Source organism: Pempheris klunzingeri, chromosome 22, assembly GCF_042242105.1.
Source record: "Pempheris klunzingeri isolate RE-2024b chromosome 22, fPemKlu1.hap1, whole genome shotgun sequence".
Classification (NCBI taxonomy): Eukaryota; Metazoa; Chordata; class Actinopteri; order Acropomatiformes; family Pempheridae; genus Pempheris; species Pempheris klunzingeri.
In genome coordinates, this window is record NC_092033.1 from 8,343,660 (window position 1) to 8,363,454 (window position 19,795).

At 41.5% G+C, this 19,795-nt stretch overlaps 2 protein-coding genes across 2 annotated transcripts in view; one reads left to right on the forward strand and one right to left on the reverse strand.

Annotated features, from left to right (window-relative positions):
* cacna2d4a (calcium channel, voltage-dependent, alpha 2/delta subunit 4a) overlaps positions 1–19,795 on the reverse strand; it is an 83,889-nt gene that overhangs the window by 29,487 nt on the left and 34,607 nt on the right. The window lies entirely within an intron of this gene.
* The window catches only part of lrtm2a (leucine-rich repeats and transmembrane domains 2a), a 36,713-nt gene that overhangs the window by 10,972 nt on the left and 5,946 nt on the right, over positions 1–19,795 (forward strand). The window contains 1 exon segment of the mRNA XM_070854197.1: positions 10,133–10,322. Within this exon segment, the coding sequence (XP_070710298.1) occupies positions 10,133–10,322 (190 nt within the window).

The window sequence follows — 19,795 nt, forward strand, 5'->3', positions numbered from 1 at the left end:
GTTTTAATTGGCCTGTGCAAAGCCATGGTGCTGGCAACAGTAATGAGTGCAAACTCAGGAATGTGGACAGGTAGATGCTGCTGACTAGTAAATAGACGGGACAGGATGGCATGGTCATATGATGATATATTGTTACACTTACCTTGGCAAGTATTTTTCAATATCTGAATGCATGTTTCCTGTCTTATACTGACTCATTGCTTATTTGTCCTGATTGAATGAATTAAGATCAGTTAGAGATTGTAGACTGTGGGCTGATTGGTTGAACTTTCAACTACACTTAGTTTATCATTTATAATTCAATGTATTTATTGAAAATGTAATAATAATTTGGATCGAAAATAGATTCACTATGACAGAATCATCTCCTTACAAAGTTGATATGGTGAACTCGTTAGTAAACAGCTGCTTATTTACACATCTAGCATTAGTTCACTTGGAGTCATCTGATAATGTGAGTCCAATATCCACTGTCCTTATAACTCTGTTTTGGTCTCCACCAAGTCCTAATGGAAACATATGGATATACAACGTATATACATAATGGAGCTAAATGCCTACTCAAGTTTTTTGGCTGTGGTCCTGATACGACTCCCGTAATATTGGGGATCTGCCGATTTATCATCATCTTCAGTTATGGGATATCATATATGAATAGTCTAACTGGGAGAACGTGACTGTTGAAAGTGACGTGAGCGGCCAGCTAGAGAAAAGACCTACCACTTTATTGGAATTGTTGGAACTACAGAAACAACAGTGCAGACACAAGCTGCGGAGAGCACTTTTGCCAGACAACAGACAAGTTTCATTTTAGCCAGAAGGAATGAATGCTAATTAGCGAGAGCTGATATTACCTGCTGCTAGCGATGTTGGTCACTTTGACCTCTGACAGAGATGGTCAACACTCAAAATGAAACATTGCTAACTGAGTGTTTTGAACGTTGCCCTTAGCTAAAAGGAAAGATGGAGGACAGATAACAGATTTGACAATAGATTTGAAAGCAAATCTGTGTATTTTACCAGTCTGGGCGTCAGCACTCAAGGTCACTCACACAGGTGCGGACAATTTTTTCACATTCACACAAACACTCTCATATGCAGGGAAATGCTGCACTGTAGAGCCAAATGATTCACATGCTCATTAAAAGCACAATGTGTGTGTGTGTGTCAGCTATGATTCAGTCCATGTAAGGAGGCAGCCAAGTAATTATATGCTGTGTGCAAACAAACACACAGTCCCCCCCTCCCCACCAGTTCATACTCCCCCTCCACACCCCGTTACTCCCCCACCCTCCCTCTCTCTGTCTCAAAAATTATTACTGGTGTCTTCCAAGGGAAACATTTTTGCTTTCTCACAATGATTTCCACTAATGAACACACACTACACACTATAATGGAGGACAGTGCATTGACTTAAATGGATTTCTTCAGGATTTGCCCTAATTGCTACAGTATAATGCGAAATTTTACCTTGGGAGGACCAGATTTTTGCTCCCACAAATGTGCACGCACTCTAAAACAATATAATGTATGTGCATACATCCATGCATACTCAACACACACACACACACACAGCCAGTCATTACGAGAGCTGCCACAGGGAATAGAATGAAAATGAAAGCTGAGCGAGGAGACATGTGGAGAAAGAAAGTAAAAAAAAAAGAAAAAAAATAGAGGGAGGAGAAAAGCCCATGTGGCAGAGGGATATTCTCATCTTCACTGAAATCAGCTGATCCCTCCCTCCCTCGCTCTCTTCCTCCCTCACTCCACTGCTACAGTTTTCTCTCTCACATCTACCTTTTTGTCTCTCCCCTTCCATCTCCCTCCATGCCTCCCTGTCCTCTGCCTCCCTTTCTCTTCCTCCATCCTACCTTTATCCTTTCTCAACCAGCCTCTTCTCTCCCACCACCTCTCTCTACTTTCTCCTCGCTCTCCCCTCCCTCCTACTCCCTCTTTCTCTCTCTATCTCTTGGCTTTCACTCTTTCGTATTATCACTCTCTGTATTCCACCTCCCTCATCCTCTCTCTGTCACAGTGGGAGAGCTGCAGGCAGACAGAGGCAGCATACACTAATGTTACTATATTTGACAAGACACACACACACATATTCTCCTGCCATACGCACGACTGCACTCACATACGGAAAAGAAGAAGGGGAGGTGGGGGCACAAACACACACACACACACACAGACACACCGGAAAGACAGCCTTCAAGTATACGTGTGGATAAACACACACACACACACACACTCCGGCGCGTGCTGAGTGCAGGAATCACAAACATAGCGACACACAGAAAGGCTAGCGCATGACGCCAGCAACCTAATGCCGTTGTCTCTCCCTCTCCCTCTCTCTCTCTCTCTCTCTCACTCTCTCTCACACACACACATCCCGTCTCTCTCTTTTCACACACACTCACGCCTCTCAGACACACACGGCAGTGCACAAGCCAGCGAACAGGGCGGCGCTGGACGTATCATTCATATAGGGAATAGATCCGAAGAAAAGGATTAACTATCTCCATCCCTCTCCCTCTACGGACCTTATCCTCTCTTCACTCCTCTTGTGTCTCTAAGCCTCTCTTCACCTCATTTTTTTTCTACAATCCCTCATTTTTTTCCTACACAATCTCTCCTTTTCTACAATTCATTGGTGGGTTGAAGGGGAGGCTGGGGGGATTGTCTCTATACAGGAGGATTATTCTTACATTATTCATTTGACCAGGATCTTGAATGTATGGATTTCTTTAAGTGAACGGGTGACTGTTTTGTCCTTTGAGAGATTTTTGATCTTTTTTGCTTTTATTTTTGGGATATTTTGGGGGAGATGGCTGATTTCAGAAAGCTATAAGGCTGGTGTTGTCTGAGATATTTGGTCAAAAGGTAAGTCTGTTTATGTTGTTAGTTTTCTTCTCAGAACCCCTCTCTCTCTTTCTCTCTCTCTCTCACACACACACACACACACACACACACACAAACACACACAGACTTCATTTCAACGTAACAGCTCATCATCTCATTTTACGACCGGTATAAAAGATGTACTGTATCACACAAAGTAGTCGGCGGACAGAGACAGACTTGCCCTTTTTCCACAAACACATGGGTATTTTTGATGGGTCGAAAGGTGCATGCCGTAAGGAGGTGGATGCTGAAAAAGTCAGCCCTTAGCCTGTTTCCTGGATACACACAACATGCACATTCACTGGAATTTTTGGGCTGTGGTTTCGGGGCAAAGCTTGCAGAGGTGGGCAGTGGGAAAAGGTGAAGAGCATCAGTGGTGTATTCACATAAAAGTATGGGCGTATGATACTAGTGAAGTCCCTTTGAAAGGAGTATTCCTTCGTTTTTCAGTTATTAGTATTTTACAGCTAAACACAGAGGAAGCATGTAGACGGAGACAGGCAACAGTAGAGCACATGCAAACCAAGTGTAGAGGACCTCACAAGAAACAATATGCTATAAAAGATACTTATGGCTGTAATATTTTGAAATACCAACATATCCTGCAGGGCATAAACAGTAAGATAACATGATATTAGAGACCAGTATAGGGTATTGCTGTTTTTTATTTCTGCCGCTTGATTCTAAAAGAGACTTTGGTACAAGCAGACAAAGTTACTGTAAGACTAAACCTCTTTATACATAATCTGTTGAGATCGAGCCCACAGATTATGTTAATATACAGCAATTATACTGGGATATTTTTTTTTTTAGAACGACTAATGCTAATATGTCAGATGTACCACCCATACTTGTATTAAAATTGCATGACATGCTCAAACATGGCAGCCCATATATTCCAGCCAAAGTCGATCTGTACGATGCTCAGGAAACATCCATTTGTTTTGTATCAGACGTGTACAGTAAAAAAGTGTCTCTCAACCCCAAGGGGTCATGTGACCTGCAGGTCTGACTTTGACCACCACACCAAAATTGCAGAGCTTCTGTATGTTTGCGGGTTTATGTGAATGTGGATCTGTGCTAACTAATTAATATCCTTTCATTGCTACTTCTGCCTTGGACTTGATGAACAGAACTTAAAGGACAAACTAATTTTCAGTTACTGGTTAAATAATCTAATGCGAACATACACAACTGTTATATTATGTAATATTTTGTTTCCTTTGCCTGCCCTCAGTCTTGCCTTACTCCCTCCTCTTATCTCACTTGCAAGTGTCTCTGACATTCATTGTATCTTATATAATTTCAATAAATTTGCAACCCTTGATGGGTTCTATTACACGGTGTCCTGTTGATTCTCAGTCTGAGTAGTGTAGTGTGCTGCTGTTAAACACACCGTAGAGTCTAACCTTGTTTTAAAAAGGTGTCATATAAGAGTGACTGACTTAGAGCTGCACTGTGATTATACAATAATGCCGTGGGTATACACGAGGCTCTTGTGCCTCTTTACATTAGCTACCAATTAATGGGAATTATCTGAATGCCCTCTAAGTAATGTATGTGCATTCTAACATAAACCCACAGAAAGCAATAATTACCACTAACTAGCTAAATGGTTACTGCTGTAGTTTGACAAGCCTGCTAATTACATGGCTAACACCTCAGACCAGTCTGACAACTCTTGCAAAAACCGCTCATCAAATCATTTCCAGGCATGAGTGAACAGTCATGGTGACATTACTGATGTGCTCATACAAATAACATAATAAGTACTAGATTATTGTTGGGTTAGTGTTCAAGAAGCTTGTATTTTACCGTAGCACTTGGTGTAAATTAATCTAGGGAGAGCTAGACTATAAAGCTGAACTTACATTTTCTTAAACAATGCATTCATAATTATTCAAAATATGCATGATTACATGGTATGAAATTAAAATGCCACATCTAAAATTAGCTGTCAGTTGCCAAATCCTATTCCCACTATAGGCAGAACCGATCATCTCTATCACTTGACTTTTTTATGATTTATGCAGAGCTGAGGGACACCAGCCTGGTTGAATTTCATTTGAATTTATAGTCCAAAAGTGTTTAAGTCTTTTTTTTTCTTTAACAAAAAACACACACTCATAATCGCAATATTTTCTTTCAGCATATATTCCCATACCATTATGTGCCAGGCATCTGACCTGTATGCTATGCATGTACATGTATGCTTGGACAAAACGTGTGTTTACGTACAGCGTATGTCTGCGTGCCTACATTCATGTGTAATTATATATCTGTACATATTTTTGTACCGTGTGCCTGTCAACACATACAATATGTGGCTCTATTTGTCAAGCTATCGGCATGTGCTTAGGTGCGTGTTTGTGCGCGCGTGCATTTTAAGTTGTGTTGCCCCAATCTCTCCCCTCCCATGTAAGAAAGCCATTAAAAATTGATTTAGAGGAGCTTGGCTGCCTCTCTCTGCCTTTGTTAGTAACCTGCACTGTTATTCAGATAAACACACCTACAAAGACACACACATGCAAACATGTACGATGACAGGAAAACCTTTCAGTTATTCTGACTTTTTCTTTATTGTATAATGTGGTTTATTTTGTTATAAAATCTGATAAATTAACTGACTTTGATAGGGCCCTTAAACAAAGCTTGAATTAAACACCGGCTAATGAGTGTAAGTGTGTTTGCAAAGAGACAGGAAGGGTAGAGCTGAAGGTGAATGACTGGGCTGTGTGTTTACAGCTGTGATGCCACTCATTCACGGGCTGCACACCCACATTCAAACCCTCATGCCGTCATGCGCACGCACACAAACACACACGCCAACTTGCCATCACACATGGATAGACGTCCTCTTGTGTACAGGTGGATTTCAATTTGGTGGCAGATTGAAAAGAATTCCTGCCACATTGATTATAAAAGCTATTAATCCAGCCAAGCAGACAAGTCACAACAATGACGAAATAGTCTGAAAAATGGGCTCAAGTAGGTGAATCAGGCAAAGATGGGAAGACATATCCAAGTTTGCACACACACACACACACACACACACTAGCACATGCACTTCTGTGCCAAGTACAGCAAAATTTAAGCTTCTCTGTCAAGGTGTTTTGGTTGTTCCGTGGAAGATGCCTTGATGTAGGAAGGATTTATGCGAGCTGCTGTGCATTCATTATACAGATGCAGTCATCTTGTTTACACTCTTTCACTTTTTTTTCATGGGTAGATGAAACGTGACGGGAAAGTCTGAAGGCAAAATACAAATATCAAGCAACTGAGACATTACCGAGACAAACAATTAACATATACCTCCAGTCAATGTTTATATTCTCTTATTCACTTTCTGATAGAGAGCGATGGTGGGGATGCTTACGCTGGGAACGGATTTGCTAGATTACAAAATATATATTTCGAGTATCAAGCATGACTAAAAATAAGAACATTATCGAGCCTTTTTGCATCTTGTTTCTTTACTAGCAACAATCCCTACCAGCATCATAAACGTGTGGGAGAAAACACAAGCAGCCCCGGTTGACCAACCGCAGCTGGTGGTCTCTACTTGTTATCTAAGCCCCCAGGTGTGTGGTTAAATTTTTGAGGAAAAGCACGTCAGGGCTCTGCATGAAGCCTCTGCAGCGCCCTGTGGAGGATAAATCCGGCTTAAGTGCGGACAGGAAACAGTTAGTGAAAGAAACAGAATGGAAAAATAGGATGGAAAGAGGAGAGGAGCAGAAGAGGAGCAGAGGAGCCCAGAGGAGGGGGGGGGGGGTGTTACTTGATTCCCCAACATGCAGGCCACTTTAGCACCCAAGTATTTACACGTGTGTGGGCGAATGTGTGCATGGGGTGCATGTGTGGATTTTGGCTGCCCCAGTGTCCAGGTCAAATTGGTAAAAAAAGCTTTCTGAGAATAGCCTGACAGTCAGGCTTGCCACCAGACCACCCATTTAACAAGATGGGAACTGATGGGCGACAGTATGTGGCTGCAGAGGTGACCTTCTGCTGCACAATTCCTGCATTAGTGCGCATGTGATGACATTTTGGCACATTTCTCCAGTGTACTGATAAATTATATATTTTTTTCTTGTACAGTTTTAGTTGCTTAAATGTTATTTCTGCCTTTAATCTGGAATGGGTGAATGGTTTTACTTTCTGCTCGTAAAGTAGCACACTGCTTCCCGGCCAAACTGTTTCCCTCCCCAAAATAAATCAAAATAAACAGACACAAAGCCATGAATCATTTGACAAATGGCCAACATGCAAACCAAGGCTACACTTACAGTCCCAGAGCTGAAACAGGAATTAAAGATCGATTACAAACAGCTGCAGAAATACTCAATTTGAATACAACTAAGGAAAAATAGCATGGATCCAAATGTGTGAGAATGCTTTGGCATGCAAAACATCAGCAAAAACCCTTGTGTTCTTCCATATAGCCTACATGCATACAGCAAAAAAATCATAAAATCACTAGATGTTTTAAACAAAAAACAGCTCCACTGTGCTTTAGTCTTGAAATAAATTCACTCTGCAGCTAACTGGAAAAGGAAATCAAGCAGAGAGAGGAGTGTTCCCAAATTCCTCGCATTCCTCATCTGCGTTTCTAAATTTTTTAAACGAAGTTCATGCGCTCATTTAAAAAGAACAACTCAAATTTCCCAGAAGAGTCTGGCTAATGTCGCTTTAATCACATGCAGGAAATCCATCTGCCGAATATCTTCTGTACATGACTGTGTTCCTTTGTCACAGAGCGAAAAAAGGGGGCAGAGTGGGAGAGACAGAATGAGAGAGATGGGAAGGACTGAAGGGATTGGTGAATATCGAAAGATGAAGGTCATAAAGACAAGATAGACAGAGAGAGAAATGTTGGAGAGGAGAAGAGAATGTGAAGAAGCAAAATATGCAGAGGGAGTATAAAGAAGGAGGGGAGAGAGCTGATAGACAAGCATTTTATATTGTGTTCAGTGTCTGGCAGGTACTAATAGCAATAATGATAACACAAGTAGCACCACTGGGACACACACACACATAACCCCACACTTTACACACACCAAAACACTCAGGAGCATGTGGAGGAGAATTTTAATGATCTCTCTGTTGTACTTTTTTTTTTTTACCTCCCCTTCCTCTCTGACATTCACTGCCTTGCCTATATTTTCCTTTTATCCTTTCATCACTGTCTCTCTACAACTCCTTTCCTCGTCGTCACCCTCTCTCTTATTTCACTTCTTCCCCCATGTCCTTTTCCTTCTCCTCTCCTTCAGTTTCCCCTAACTCATATATAACCAGTTGTAAATAACTCACTGACACCCTGAACAGATTGATGAGTGTTACTTTTGGAAGTGACTGCAATTACTGTCTGTCTGTCTGTCTGTCTGTCTGTCTGCTTGACTATATACATAGAAAGTTGAATATTTATATATATATATATATATATATATATATATATTCGTGTCTGTCTATCTTCATTAGGCCCATCTATCATCTTTTCCTCTTACCTGTCTTTCCACAAATCCACTTTATCCTCCTACTACTCTGGATCATTTTTTTTTGCTCAATATGCCTAATTAAAGTGGCACAGGTGCAAATTTACATAATTACTGCACACGTGTTATGAATTGAGTGCAAACACACGCATAAATGCCCATACACCTCCATTCAGCTTTATAGCAAAATGAACCATGTCAGAAAAAGCTGTCTAGCGTTTCTCAGTTTCCCCCCCCAAACAACTAACGACACATCTAATCTGATTAGTGCAATATTTCACACACTGCTGATTGGGTTTTGATGATACTTTGGGAAAAGACACATCTCACAGCAGCACTCCAGCATTTTCAAAATTACACTGATTGGCCCAGGGGGTGCAAGTCAACAGGGTGCATCAGTCATGTGGTAAGGAAGTTCCAACGAGCTTTCTCCCATGGTAATCTCCCGCTTGTAAAACTTATTTTCACTGTAATAACTCAACTGTGACAAGGCTCATCTTTTTAAAGCATGTGGGATCTGTTTCATTGCTCTGCTATTTTTAGAATGGGTCATTTTTGGAGATAGATAGAGATAAGTGTTTTTTTGGCTGCATGTCCCACAAGTTCCTCTATCCCATTGATACAGCAAACGAAATGAGATAGCAAGCAAGTACAATACTTTCGCTATCTATAAAACTGAAAAAGAATTGTGTTTTTGCACCACAATTTTCTATGTCATAGTAGATGAGTCGATCACAGACAAAGAGGGTTTCTGCAGGTCTGTGGGCTACAGAACTGTCTTGTGAAATTTGCAATCCAATTGCCTGATGTGAATATTTCTGCACGGTTGAGGTCCTTTATTAAAGGATTGATGCTGTTTTAACAGATTTGCTGAGGTGGACCATATTAATAACTTAAGAGGTTTCAGAGCCGATATAACTTGTGCAGTCAGTTGGACAGCATCATCACCCAAACGTGTTTGTTTTGTTTTGGGTGTTTTGGGTTACTGCTGCTGTGTTGCCTAAATTTATCCAGCAAAAAGTGTCAGCAGTGCTCTACCATCTCCTGCCTTGCTCGAGGGTAGTTCGGCAGCATCACACTCACAGGCACCTCTGTTTTAATTATTCTTCCCATTATTTCTTTCTCCTCTTTTTCCTTCTATGTTCAGCTTTTGTTCCATCCATATGTTTTCACAGTTTATGCCTTTACCCTCCTCTCTCTACCTTTTCTGTTCATCTCTCTCTGTCCCTCCCTTCTTCCTCTCTCCGCCCATGTCATTCTCACTTTGTCTCTCTCGCCGTGTCAGTCTCTGTGCCAGACAGTAGCAGTGGGGGGTCTGTCTGTGGGAAAGACAAACTGATTGTGTAAACTGCCAAAGACGCACACATCTATTATTTATGCCTATGAAATACCAGGGGGTTGTTGATGTGATGCTAGTGCACACGCATGTACACACACATACATGTGCACAAAAATAAGCACAGGTGCAAACACATGTATATGCACTGAAATACACTTTTAATGTGTGCACTAAAGGCTCATAAAACATGAACGCACACACACAGTGTCTGGCTTCAGCCTTCACTGCTGCTGGCGTATACGGGTGTATGCATGTGTGTGTGCACATGCAAGTTTTCAGTTAGTGACCATGTGCAATAACAAATTGATATGATGTTCCCTCAGAATTAGGATGTGCAGATGTCTGGAGGTGCAAACAAGCAAAAATTCTCTCTGTCTCACACATCTTTCTCTCTTTTCAGGTGTTTCGGTGTCGCTTTTCGCAGTCGCCGCCCTAGTGGAGGCTGCAGGCATGGCGGCTTGACGCCCCCATGACCCCGCCCCTCCGACAGAGGAAGGCTGCAGAGCTCTGTGTCATGCCCCCTCACACCCACCCCCCTGGGGGCATCGGCCTGCCCCCGCCCAGCTCGACCACCCACCACCTGGCCAGACGTGGTGAGTCGACAAACTAGATCTAAGAGATGAGAGAGAAGAGGAGAAATATAGTGCTCTATTGCTGCCCATCTCTTCTCTATTATATTCCAATCTATTGTACTCCTAACTACACATGAAAGGGGGAGCACTGTCTGTTTTGACAGCTGCTAATGTTAGCATGCCCAGGCACACACACACACACACACATACAAAGGATGAGGGCACTGAGCATGCTGTGTTCAAGTGCCAAGTCCTCCCGTGAAATGCCACATTACGGTATGTATTAATACAGTCAGAAGTCTGTAGAGACAAAACAGCATGGGGAGAGAATGATGAGGGAGAAACCTGCAGGTCATTTGTCTGCCCTCCCGTTCTTTTACTATCCCTCTCTTTCCTTCTCTATCCCATTTACCTTCTTTGCTGTTATTCTTCTTTCCCCCAACATATTCTTCTCTTCTTGCTCCTAATCTTTTCCCTCACTTATTTCACTTCTCCTTCCTTCCTCTTCTTTCCACCTGTCTCTTCTTTCCTCTGCCATACATTTTCTGTCCACTTTGCTCCAACCTGTTTCCCTGTCTGTCTTGCACCATAATCGCCCTCTCTTTTCCCATCTCATACCACGGGCACACTCAGTCAAAACAAAAATCCGTCAGAAGTCGGGTGGCATAGCAACAGATACGACAGCTGTGTTCGTGTGTGTGTGTGTGTTGTGGATTAGAGAGCGGAGTAGATGGATCCTGCTCTCTGAGAGATTCCAGGCACTTTTTCAGCTAATAAGCAAACATGAGAGCCCCTTCCTGCATTCTTTCTGTATTTTTGTTATACATCTAAAATGTATGCATGAACACATGCTGCGATCTCTGCAGGATATAAATGGCTTTACAGAAACAGAGACCATAAAAACAGGGATCTTTGTCTTCTTGTTGAAGAGGTATTATTGTTCCAGAGGTGTCTGGCAAAAACACCCCCACAAACTGCTGTGTTCCACCGGGGACACTAAATAACAGGGCAACACTACCTGTCAGAACCTCCAGACACCCACACAGCACCTCTAAGTCGATAGATACACCTCCCTCCAGACCGCTCAGCCTCCCCTCACCTCCATCCCACCACCTCATACCTCTCTTCCTTTCTCTCTTATCCTGTCCTCTACCATTTCTCCATCCTCCCAGCCATCTCTGCATTAAATTCAGTTCAATATAGCTGCATTAACTGTCTTAGTTTCCCTTTCTGAGTGTATTTCATTAAACATTATCACTATAAATAATGCATTAACCATATTGCTGAAGTCTTTTAGGAATATGAAACAAAAATATTCTCAGTCAGTGATCAAAAAGTTTCTCCTTCAGACTCAATGTTTCTTCCATGCAATTACTTTCTTGGCATTGATGTAACACAATATTGCCAACAGTCAGTCTCTCTCTCTCTCTCTCAGCTCAGTTCAATATTGTTTGTTGACACATAATTTGCATGATCAATATAGCCAAGCATTTCTACATGTGTTTTATCTGCCTCTCTCCATTGCTTTCCTTTTGTCTCTTTGTATTTTTCTTGCAAAGCTCGGAGGCTCTCTGATCTCCGCTGTTACTCTTCAAGATCCTCACACACACTGTCATACACTGGAAGATGATAATAAGAGTAGAAAGGGCTAGGAATCCAATAAAGTCAGTGCCAATGAGTTTAAGTTCAAATCATCAAGGATGTGTGTCCCTCTAACGGTGATGAAGTTAATTTAGAAATGGATTTTGACAGAGAGGACACAAAAGATGGGCTTCCATCCATTATCTTGGTAATATTGTGCCAACTTTTGAAGTGCTACAAATATTAAAGGTGTGCTTTCATCAGCAGGGCTAAAGCAAAAGTTCTCCAAGTGAGAGAAAACACATCAACAAGAAAAATAGAGAGTCTTTCAAGAGGGGTTAGTATTCTTCAGCGTCAGCCAGTGCTGGCCATATTTTCAACTAATGGCTGCACAACTATGATGAAACGCTGTAACCTACATGAGAGGGAAAGTGATATTACATTTCTGACTGGCCGTGGAGGAAGCTTTATGGGTGTTTTCGAAAGTACAAAGGACAATCTTAAACTGTTGTGGCTGCAAGTACATTTTTTGTGCCAAATGATCAATAAATGCATTTCAATCACAGTACACAGCAAATGTCTTTGTCATTAAAAGCACTAGTTGTTTTATGATTGGCAGATGATTTTATAATCAGGAAAATGGCCATGTTTTCAGGAAAGATCCTCATTTTAACTCAGGTTTTCTTCATCAAAGCAACTTCCAGGAACAGAGAGATGGAATAAAGATACTCATTTTTAAAAGATCAATCAAAAGCAATAGAGTCCAATAGAGGACCAATATTTCTGATGCATTTAAGAGGTAAATGTCAGAGTACAAAAATATCAGATACTGAAAAGAAAAAGGTGACAGGGTTAAAAGAGCTTAAAGTTAACGGAGCCCACCACAGGAAAAGACAATAAGACCCTAAGGAGAGTGCAAACTAGAGGAGGAGAATATAAAATGTGAGTGACAGAAAGAATGACACAGAGGAAGTGAGAGAAAAGGATGGAAACAGCGGGGAGTGTAGAGGAGGAGGAGGAGGAGGAGGAAGAGAGATGCAAGATCAAAAAGGCGTAGTGTAAGAGAGAGGAGAGTGAGAAAAGAAAAGAAAGGATGAAGGAAGAGAGGCGAGAGAGGAGAACAGAGAGGTCTATGAGCGACACAGAGACCATATGGTGCCTCCAGGCCTCCACGATCCCAGCAGACTGTCTCATCTGACACAACACACACACACACATTAGCACACAAGCAGGCATAAATTCATCCCTCTTCACACACACATAAACACACACTGTAGCTTATCTGATCGTACTGTGTGTGTATGTGTTTATGCACCTTGTTGCGGTCCCAAGCAAAGCCAGCAGATTAACTGACCACATAATCAAAAGAGTGACAGAGAAAGTGACAGAGGGAGGGAGAAAGGAGGGAGGATTTGGCTTTAAATGGAAACTTAATACACTAAGTAAGGTTAAAACATTTGGTTTGGAACAGAGCCATTATACTGTCATTTAGGTTTTAGCGTTATGCTTTGAGTACAGCTATAATACAATGCAGTGACTAAGGGAGTAACAGAAGGTTTGGAAAACAGCCACAGTAGAGCTAAAGAGAGTCAAAACTATCTTTCTGCCCACCTGCAGCAGCTATTGGGGTTGTTAAATTGATTGGATGCATTCCCTATTTAACAAGCAGGTCTGATTTTAACTCTGTGAAGACAATGGTCAGCTGTGAGAATGGACCAAAACACATAATTCATCACTGGGCGGTTTGTTGCTGGTGGCTGGGATGTTGAGTTTGGCATGAACCCAGTGACTGACAGCGCAGTGTAACACAGTATGTAGCACACTGTAGCATTAGATTTGGAGTGGAGCCTGATCTCTTTTCATAGTGCTTTGAGCCCTGAAGTTAAATAGAAACTGGAATGAAGGATTGCTGGCAAACTATCCTAAGCATCTGGTATATTCAAGTCTATAATCGATAGCTATTTTAACATAATTGATAGTTATTTTGAGAAGAGGGGATCACAGGCGAACTCATTCATTTCACAACTTTTAAATAATAAGATTTGCCCACTCAGGGGCAACTTGAACATTTAATAATCTTTTTTAAAGCCACACAACAGCTATTCTGCTGTTTACTCCCGGCCACCTGATGTAGTATTAAGAGCGACAAAGCCCCAGCAGGGGGGAGATTGTGGTGGATGAACAGGTCAAAAGCAGAATTTCACTCTAGCAGACTGGAGTTTGTGTCCCATGTGAAGTCAACGTGGATTTTCTATTTTTAGTTGACATATTATTTTCTTTCTTTTTTTATCAATATTAGTCACTGTCTGGTTGGATTTAGGCAATAGAATTACTCGATTAGGTTTCATTGTTTGGGTTTAAATAATAAGTCAACATCGATTTTCAGTTTTATATGAGACACAAACAGTGGCTTTCTGGAAGAAAGGCTTTCTAGCAGAACACCCTGAGGGCAAACTTCTCCCAGGTTCTAGCTAAACGGCTCAATGGCTTAAGGCACCAAAGTGGGATACAAATATAAAAGGCAGAATACAATAAACACAAAACATATCCTGTCCAAAATGTCCACATTGGCTATACCATGGGTGCAAAAACCATTTTTGGTTACTGATACCAGGGTGCTAATCTAACATTTACCTTATTTTCTTCTCTCCTGCAATGGTTTACAGCACTGATCTTTCTAGGAACACAGGAATATTATCTTCTGTCAGGGCACGGGAGCTTTGACCCTTGACTCCTTAGTGGCGGTGGCTTGTAATGTTTGCAATGCTTGTGATCTAGGAATTATAGTACGGTTTGTTGTTGTGGTGATTTGACGTCAGCTTGACCATAAGCATCATGTAGGAATTAGAAGATCTCTACTACTGCGGTGACCTTGAACTAGCTTCAGCTGTGCACAATGATTTCAGAAACCTGAATGCACATGTCTGCAAACACAGAACACCAGGTTTATTTTCCTTTTTCTTTTGACCACAGTTTAATTTGGTGCAGGTACAACAGGAATGTGCCAGATAAAACACGCAAATATGTGGTACTGGCCCACTTTCAAAGGACATTGGCAGGGACAAATCTGGATAATCCTCTGCACCACAAACAGCACCACTCCAGTTCAGCACTTACAAAACGATACTGATACAGTATTACACTCAAAGCAAGGCCAGTATGTATCCAGCGTGAGGCTGATAAGCTATGATGATTATGGCGAGGGCCATTCCTGAGAAAATAGTACTTTACACACCAAGTAATCACAGAAAATGACTGATAATGGTCCTGGATAATACAGCCATTTGTGATGTGCTCGATTTGTCTTAGTGAACACTCCACAAGCCTCTGGAAAGGGCATCCAATTAGAAAGATAAGAGATCTCAAGCACTGTACAACCAAGTGTAACATTACGATAACAGCTACTACTTCACGTCTATCTATCTATCTATCTATCTATCTATCTATCTATCTATCTATCTATCTATCTATCTATCTATCTATCTAAATGTGATTTACAGCGCATAAACCAGCAAAATAATCAACCTAAAACTCAGGAAACAATGGCATTAAAACCACAATGACAACTATGTCTCATATATTTTGTGTGTGTGCATGTGTGTGTTTGTGTGTGCGAACTGTGGATCAATACCATCTGTCTATCCATCCCTTCTGAGGAATGAGTGGGCATACATTAAGACCTGTCACATGTCCAAGGCAGAATCTATTCTATTCTAGTCACACTGATGTGGATGTGACATCAAAAGTCCTTCACATTTTTCTCCAAATTCTGAATGTATTCAGCTTCGGACAGAAGCCCAGTTGAATGGTCAGTAAAAAGCATTACATCCATCAAACAGATGGTGTTTCAGTGAAGTATGTAGCTGTTACAATGGATTTTTTTTATTATGCATTACTGATTATTTGTTTTCCAGCATTTCTTTCCCATTTGTTGCTATACCTTTATCTCTCCCTCTCCTGGTCTTACCTGTCACTCTTGCTAATTAACGGCCACTATCACAAAATCGATGCCATTGCAAGTCATACATTCCCATGGGCCGTGGTTTTGTATGTACGCGTGTGCGTCGCTGCAAATTGATACAGATAGCACAAATCAGAGAGGCAGATCAGCCTACATATTACCCACTCACCCTCCAAGTCAAGATAATGATTCTGTCTTACCGATGCAGAATACATCACAGGAGAAATGGACAGGGGAGGCCGAGATTGAGAGAGAGTAGGTGGGAGAGAAATGAAGGATGTAAGAGGGACAAGAGTAAACAGAGAAGAGAGAAAGAGAAAGATAGAAATAGAGAGAAGTATTGGAAGTAATACCACAGGGGCTTAGAAATAAAGTATAAAAACCAACATTTTGGAGAAAGACTACTTAAATCTCTCTTTTCCTCTCCTCTCCTCATCACACTGTCAGCAGCAATGCAGCCTAAATCCCTACACCCTGTTCCTGCTTACCCTCAACTGCTGTATGTGTGTGTCGGCGTGTGGCGTGTGTGACAATGACTTCCTGTGTGTGAGTAAGCGATTATACACGGTTGCGAGGGAGAGTCAGGCAGAAAGGTTGTGCGCGTGCGAGACAAAGGAGATAATGTGGGTTAAATGATGGGATTTGGTGTGAACCACAAACTTCTCTCCTTCTGCCTCTTCTCCTCTTTTGAACACTGTCTACTGCACTTGGTTGCTACGGTAACACAGCATTACCTTGTCAATGCTGAAATGATGTGGTGGTACTGCTGGGACCTTGATATACGTCTATTGTGTATCATTTTATACCTTTTTTTTTTTTTTTTTACTGAGCCTTGGAAAGAAAAGCCATGAGCATGAGCTGGCATATTATATAGTGTTCATAGGGATTCAAACACACACACACATATTCAAAGCAGGCACACACACACACACACTGGCTGGCTATTTTCCATTTGCTAACTAAAAGAGGTCTCGGGTTACAGTGGAGATCAGACATGAAACAGCCTCTGACAAATTACACAAACACTGTTGCTGCAGTGGACAGCAGGCCACACAGTGTCGAGATAATATAGATAGTTGATTACACATCATACTGTATCTGACAAATTAGATTTTTTTAAGATACATTTCCTCACAGCTGTCTCTTTTAGTCAAATAGGTGAAGACATTATCACATATCCATTATGTCTCTTATTATACCTTAAAGGATTTGTACAATTCCCACTGAGGACATTCAGTGACTGTTATCTGCATGTAAGTATACTGTAATGTTATATCAGATAATGTATCTGGCATTGGGAGCCACAGGAGTCAAATCTACACTCTGACCCAAATCTGTCCTGCTGCTGCAACAGCACAGACTCCAGCGCAAAGGACCATGTGAAACATTAAAGGGTTACGAAATACAGGCGATTGAGCGTGTTGCACAGAGGACAGCTGGTGGTTCTAGTAATAAGATAGCAGTCAGACGATTGCATGGAAAACAGCTTGGCCCCTGGTAACTTGCAACTGGATTCAGTAACAGAAGTGACTGTGGTGGTGACATCATTGCTGGGTCCAGTGTCACCCATGGGCCCCTGGATATAACCTTACAAACAGCTGAGGCCCCCGGAGTTGTTAAGCAGTGTTGTCTAGGAGACACTGTCAAACATCACCACGTTTGTGTGTGTGTGTGTGTGTGTATCAGGATAACACTACTACAACCCTGCAACAGATAAAAACAGGCAGAAAGTACTGCAAGTCAGCCGAGTGACTGCTCACCGCCTAACAAACACTGACACACTGACAGTAATTATTCCAACTCAAAGATTACCCCCAACCAGGCAATTACAGACAGGATTTTTTTTAAATAGCTTACTTACTTACTATTAAGGCTCTTCCTTAACAATACAAGGAGATACATTATATTTTTTCCTTTAAGATAATATGAAACGATAATATAATAGTCGGTAACTTATCTTAAATGTTCTAAAATGTAATTCTGCGTCAACTGATGATTAATATTGTTCAATCTCGAACTGCTTGAGCTGTAAATTGTCACCTCTAAAAACAAGATGAGGGCAACACTGCTCTAAGAGTTGCCTCAGAAGTCTTGCTTCAATCAAACAAACATCTTGTTGCATTTTAATGCCTTGTCTTAGTTTGTTTCTCATTGCTGAGAGCATTGCCAGTCTACATTTGCCAAAAATGTCAGCACTTTTACGGCATGTGTTTGGGGATTCTTATAAAAGATTCAGTTTGAAGTCTGTTTGGACTGAATTAAACTGCACAGAACCACTTAAAACTTATTTGGACTGAACCTCCCTATCTTCCCCTGACTGTGGCTGAATATTTTCCCTCTGGTTTGGTTGTGTGGAGCGCTACAGCAGAGAGGATTTGGAGCAGCTAAAATAAGCCAAAACAACAACCACCTCCTCCACGAGAGCAGCTAAAACCACTCATAAATGTTGGAAGATAGGCTTCAGCACTGAGGGAGGGCGGGAGGGGGTGAGGGGGAGTTTTAATGTACAGTAAGAGAAGGAGAAGAGAGGAGGGGGGACGTGGGGAGGAGAAAAGAAAGGGAGAGTGAGGAGAGAAAAAAAATGATGCCCATATCGTAGGCCGAGAGATGAATGGTGCACAATTTTTGACATTATATGAGGGAGAAGCAGCAAAATACACACAATTTCTCTCCCCTCGGCTCTCTTTCACTCTCTCTCTCAGTTGTATAACAGTGCTTCTACCTCTGAGCTACATTGTCCTCACAAATCTCCTGCACCTTTTCAAACCTGCTATTGGAAATTCACAGGCACGGTGCAACAAAATCCTTCTAGATTCCCACTGAGCTGCTTCAGTCAAAGCCGGGCCCTCTGAAGCAGTTCAAGTAAGACGGCACAGGACGCTTCAGCATGCTCAAATCTCTCCTTTCTTCAATTTATGAAGTGGAGTTAATTTTCCCAGAGATTAGGATTACACAGTAGGATGGCGCGGCGATGATAACGAATACAGGAACGGGAGTTCACACACGGTCTTTACTTTCTGAACCTTTTAAGTTCAGAACGTGAAATGAAGCAGCGTCCTGGTTGGTGGAGGTTCTGTTCTGTTTGCCAGGTAAAAACTGTCTGAGAAAAAAAAAAAGCTATTTCCGGACAGCTGTCAGTGTGTACTCTCAGGCCTGTACAATGTAGTTTCAACAATTAACATGAATTCTGCACCACTTTAGTAATAATTTGAGTCAATGTGAGCTAGAAAACTCTCTTCCATTTACTTAGAAGTTGGTTTGAAAAGAAAAAAACATCAACAGAGAACAACAAGAAGCAACGGCGTCACTTCATCTGCCAGGCCTTTTTCCTGGAAGACATTTTGTAATGTTACAGTAGTAGAAGTACAGGTGTAGATAAATAATGGCTGAATTTAGCTGCTTCGGTTTCAGGGTCCTGGTATTGTGTGTGCTTGGCTGTCACACTATCATGGCTGACTGGGACACTCGAACAGAGCGAGCCATTTTAATGTTGTAGCCCCCGTGCTTTATGTCCTGTGGCAACTCAAAGTGTCTACTGTGTAAAAGGCTTCTTAATTTTATGTAAAAACAAGATTTGTGATTATGTTCCATAAACAGACTGTATACTCTGTAGACCACAAACACTGATATTTTCCTCAAGTCCTTCAACCCTTGTTTCCATTCTGAATGCATTACTCATCATTTATCATTAATTAGGCTTAAGTTCGCTGTCTAGCCAGTGGTAAAGCTGTAATTTCCAATATTCTGTTTTCACTGGAAGTCTATTTTTGATCAGTTTAAAGGGAATAAAGTAAGATCTTAATGGGGTATATAAGCATCCCTTCATCTGTCTCTCTCACTGCGCCATTTCTTCATATTTTATCAGCGATGAGACACAAACGCCCTGAGGAAAGTCAAGTTACTTTAGAAGAATGAGTTTCATTATGAAACCACTCATATCTTCCGATAT